Raw genomic sequence first — 4,812 nt, forward strand, 5'->3', positions numbered from 1 at the left:
CATCTATCCAATGGAACCCAACGGCAATATTGCTAATGGTACATAATGCAAAAACATTTTTGAATTCTTATAAATTAAAATAATAAAATCAAAAATCAAACTTTTTTAGTACAAGTGGGTCACATGGATGAAACAAACATGGATTAATTTCAGAAAACTGTTGATAATGAAGTCCATTGTAATACAGAATATACGTTCAGTACGTCCGGCAGGTTTTGTTGTAGTCATCCATGTAGTCGGTACCTGATTGGGTACACTGCAGTTCATTGGTTTTTGGCAAAATATAGTAATATGGCGGACTGTTGATAAACTCTCTTATTCCCCTTCAACAGTCTGTTACATGTTTTCAGTTTGGCAGATCAGACCAAAACAATGGGATTAGCTATGGTAAAGGGCAATGTCACTAAATGCGACTTACAAAATTGGTCCTGCATGAGACCAAATGGTCTCCTGCTGAGATCCAAGAGAAAAAAATAAAAAATAAGAATAATAAATGTATGCAAGCATATTGGATGACAGAAACATGTTTATTTTCAAATCATTTAACCCAGTTACATTGTCAAATAAAACTATCAAAAAGGGTTGGAGTTAAGTCCATTCCGATTAACTTAATACAGGAAATGAATTGCAATTCCAATTAACTCAATTAAACATTACATTAAACATGAATGTTTTAATTGGAAAAAAAAGTTTTTTGTTATATATGAAAGGTTTTGTTGAATACAAAGGCAATTCATTTTATGGAATTACTTGATTAAATTAATTAACATAATTCATTCCTTTTCCTTTCCTTTAAGACCATTACATTACATTACATTACTGGCATTTAGCAGACGCCCTTATCCAGAGCGACGTACAGTTGATTAGACTAAGCAGGAGACAATCCTCCCCTGGAGCAATGCAGGGCCCAACGGCTGTGCGGATCTTATTGTGGCTACACCGGGATTAAAACCACCGACCTTGTGTGTCCCAGGCTTTCACCTTAACCACTACGCTACAGGCCGCCCCAAGACCATTTTGTAATGTAAATCAAGGAAGTCTTCACTGTCCATCATGTGACATTTGCTTGCAAATCAGCACTGACTAGGATAAGATTAATCGTATTGCTTCAGGGCTTGAATTATCATAAACAGCAGAGCTTGTTTGAATAAGAAGCATATAGTAGCCACTGATGGGTTTTGCTCCTCCCTCAGTCTAAATATTTAAAAGGCCAGGATCGGGTCGAGTCGAGACAAGAAGCAAACTCCTCACATAATCACCTCACCCAACGTGATATCATAAGGTAACAGAACACTGGGCTATTTTGATACTTGATGTACTGTTAGTGTAAAAACAGCCCCATCTTTCATATTGCTGTTATACTTGTGTCTCTTTATTGACCATTGTATTGCATTATGGGTGATGTAGATGTCTCTCCTCCTAGCTGAAGAACCATCATGGCCATCTTCACATTATCAGCATTCGTTGTTGTTACTGTTCTCTCTAGCATGACTTTGGGTGAGTCCCGATTCATGTTCTTTCCAGGTGGAAGAGTTATTGTGTGAATAATATTGTGTATGAAACAACAATGGGTTAGTACTATAATATTCTATTATTTGCTAAACTGAAATCAATAATTGGACAGGAAGTTGCATTTCTATGCATACATGAGTTGCTAATTGAAACCTGGCCTTACAGGAAGCAAATGTTATGAGTGCTTGCTGATTTATTGCAACAGGAATAATGTTAGTTCTGTGCCAGTAATCCTTATGAACATGTTGGACCTGACAGTTTGCCCTGATATTATAGCAGGGCACAGTATCACTGTGTGAAAGAAATATGAAGACTCTTCAAGTTATTGATCCTTAGGTTTTAGCCCTGAGATATGTGAGATATGTAACTAACAAGCTGACTAATAATGTTATATTCGATGTATATGCTCCTCAGTATCGCAAGGGGCTGAGATAGGTTTGTGTCAGGGTCCCTGCCCTGAAGGCTGGATTTACAAGAATGGCCGCTGCTTCCAGCACATTGCTGATAAGAAGACATGGCTTGACGCTGAGGTAACAGCTTAAAGGAATAGTTCACTTCCTCAAGCTTTTAAAATATTGTTTCATTTGTAGTGTGTGCACCTGGTCTCAGAAAGATCTTTGTGCAAAGCACCTGTGATTTAAAGGGCCACCTATGATTTAAAGTACGAAAATGCACTTAAAGTGAGTGCAACCTTCCATGTACATTGTTATTTCTCCAGTGGTCATACGTAATGGCAGATTTAATTGTAGCATCTATTCACAAGTACAAACACAAAAATATTTGTAGCATGGTGGCACTGTGGCACTGCTGCCTCAGAGCAAGAAGGTCCTGCGTTTGGATCCTGGCCCGGGCCTTTCTGTGTGGAGTTTCCATGTACCTCCCTGTGCCTGCGTGGGTTTCCTTGGGTACTCCAGTCGCCTCCCAAAATACAAAGGCATGCAGATTAGGATACTTGGGGGGACTCATGTAGGATGTAGGTGATGTAGGACCAAACACCACAATATCTTTTAAATCAGGTTGCATGACCACAGGAAGTATTTACAACCAAAAATAAGATTAGTTTATTTTTTGGGAAAAAGTATATACACATGCACAAGCTTTGGAGGCATGAACTTGCTGTACAATATACCCTACAATGTACCTTTGTATTTTCTTGCTTTGGACCACAACCATACAAATGCCCAGCCATTGCAATGTTGGCAGGTTGTCAGAAACTTCTCCAAATATGTAGAATATCCTTCATTGCTGGCAAAAAACTGTGGAAAATATTAGCTAAACCAGTTATCAGCATTCAAGAAGGGAAACCATCCCAAATCTTAACCAAGCATCTAATGGTGATACAAGTTTGTATCAGAGTGCTAATTTGCAAAATAGGGTTTTCATATTGTATACATGTTATGGCCATCAAAACAGCAATATTCTCAGTTTCCCAATTTATTCTATCATTTACCAAGCACATGTTTGTTGTCTCTCCCCTACTTCCTTGCTCAGATACACTGTGTGAGTCTTGGAGGAAACCTGGCCTCAGAGCATAGTGAAGATGATCATGAGTTTCTGAAGAAGCTCAATAACAATGATGATCCATTCTGGATTGGATTGTCAGACATTCACAAGGTACTCTTGGAAGCGCATCTGTACAATTTGTACAATCCCCACTGTTTAGAGTATGATGGAATATGTTTTCTTTCATTGTTCATCTGTGTTTGTGTGTGCTGTTTAATGTGATGCATAAATGCATTGATACTTTACATGTAAATGATTTTCTGAGACAAATGGAGATTGAGTTAAGTCTTAAAGGTGCACTGTCACGCTTTTTTCAGTTGAGTTTATTTGGATTGAATGCTTAAATTATGTGTGCAGGCATTTTTATACAAAAATCACCATCAGTGTAGCCGTTTCCTAAATATGGGGCAAAACATCTGAAAACAAACACCCAAAATGGCCGCCCATAAAGTTTGAGCGCCCATTACCTTCTGGGTAACACAGGCTGGAGAAACGTCACATGTTTGTTTTGAGAAGTTTTGCCCAATATTTAGGAAATGGCTCCACTGACAGTAATTTAAAAAATGCCTTCACACATAATTTAAGCATTTAATCCAAATAAGATCAACTGAAAAAAGGGTGAGAGTGCTCCTTTACGTCTGGTCCGGTGTTTTTTTGCATCATTCCTTTTTTCTGGGCACTTTTCTATGGTAACAGGATATACCATTTGAAAGCGTTAAAACTCATGGTTCGATCAGTGTAACCTAGTTTTAGAGGCCATTGCTTTAGCAACAACAAATATTTTCAGTGAGAATAAAAGCTTCCTCTTTCACTGTGTTTGGGCTTCTGTAACTTTTGGAAAACAACCCCCAAAAGAATACATTTCAGAAGAAACCAGGATTACGCAAATCAAAAGGGTTCAAGAATAGTAACCATTTTATTTTTGGTATGTCATTTTCAAGCTTGTGTCAAGAAAATGGGCAATACATAATGGGTTAATGCATTTTCACATGCCTCTGCCTTGTTCAGGAGGGCACATGGCTATGGTCCGATGGTACAAGTGCAAGTTCTGAATGGGACTTTTTAAAGTGGAATCCTGGAGAGCCCAACAATTCGGGCGAAGAGAACTGTGTGCACACAAACTATGGAGGTAAGCATTCTCTCTGTCTGCCTACCACTGCAGGAGACATATGATGGAAATACACTGATTCCTCTCTCCGTTTGTTTTACCCATAGGCCAAAAAGACTGGAACGACACTGGATGTAATGGAATGTTTCAGTCCATCTGTGCCTTGCGATTGAATGAGTGATGTGGCCTCTGTACCAAGGTAAACTAGCTCAGGCTAATCTTTGTGTCTCCTTTTAATAAACTTCCCCAAGCATTGAATACTTGCTGTATGATTGTTGTAGGTTTTTTTTGTATTAAAACACAAACCGGATAAAACTCATTTTAAGTACAGCCTGACCAATTGTCGAGGACCCGGCCCTAGGCCCCCCTGATGAGAGATTGATGGGGGATGGGTTAGGAAGGAATGCATTGTTAACCCCTCGCACATGCCATCGAGGTGGTAGTAAGAACGCCCGTAAGAGGAAAAATATGTGTTTCAGAGATAATGAGCAGCCATACTTTGGGTTTGGGTTTGGTTTTGTTTACTGTCATACTCAGTAGAGGAGTCTGAAGTCGGGGGACTTAGATTTAGGGTTTTAAGGAGCAAGGTTAAAGTTCTGACTGAGAATACCCCAACCCTACAGGGGAGGGGCACAATGCCTGGCTAAAGAAAAAAAATAAGGAAAACGGAAGGGATGTCAATACCGAAA

At 39.1% G+C, this 4,812-nt stretch overlaps 1 protein-coding gene across 1 annotated transcript; it reads left to right on the forward strand.

The window, feature by feature from the left end:
- Positions 1–1,436: 1,436 nt before the first annotated feature.
- LOC133137640 (lactose-binding lectin l-2-like) lies at positions 1,437–4,304 on the forward strand. The gene is made up of 5 exons (XM_061255980.1): positions 1,437–1,497; positions 1,927–2,042; positions 3,004–3,126; positions 4,024–4,144; positions 4,231–4,304. The coding sequence occupies exons 1-5, from the start codon at positions 1,437–1,439 to the stop codon at positions 4,302–4,304; spliced, it is 495 nt and encodes a 164-aa protein (XP_061111964.1).
- Positions 4,305–4,812: the final 508 nt, after the last annotated feature.

The sequence above is a fragment of the Conger conger genome, chromosome 9 (genome assembly GCF_963514075.1).
Source record: "Conger conger chromosome 9, fConCon1.1, whole genome shotgun sequence".
Classification (NCBI taxonomy): Eukaryota; Metazoa; Chordata; class Actinopteri; order Anguilliformes; family Congridae; genus Conger; species Conger conger.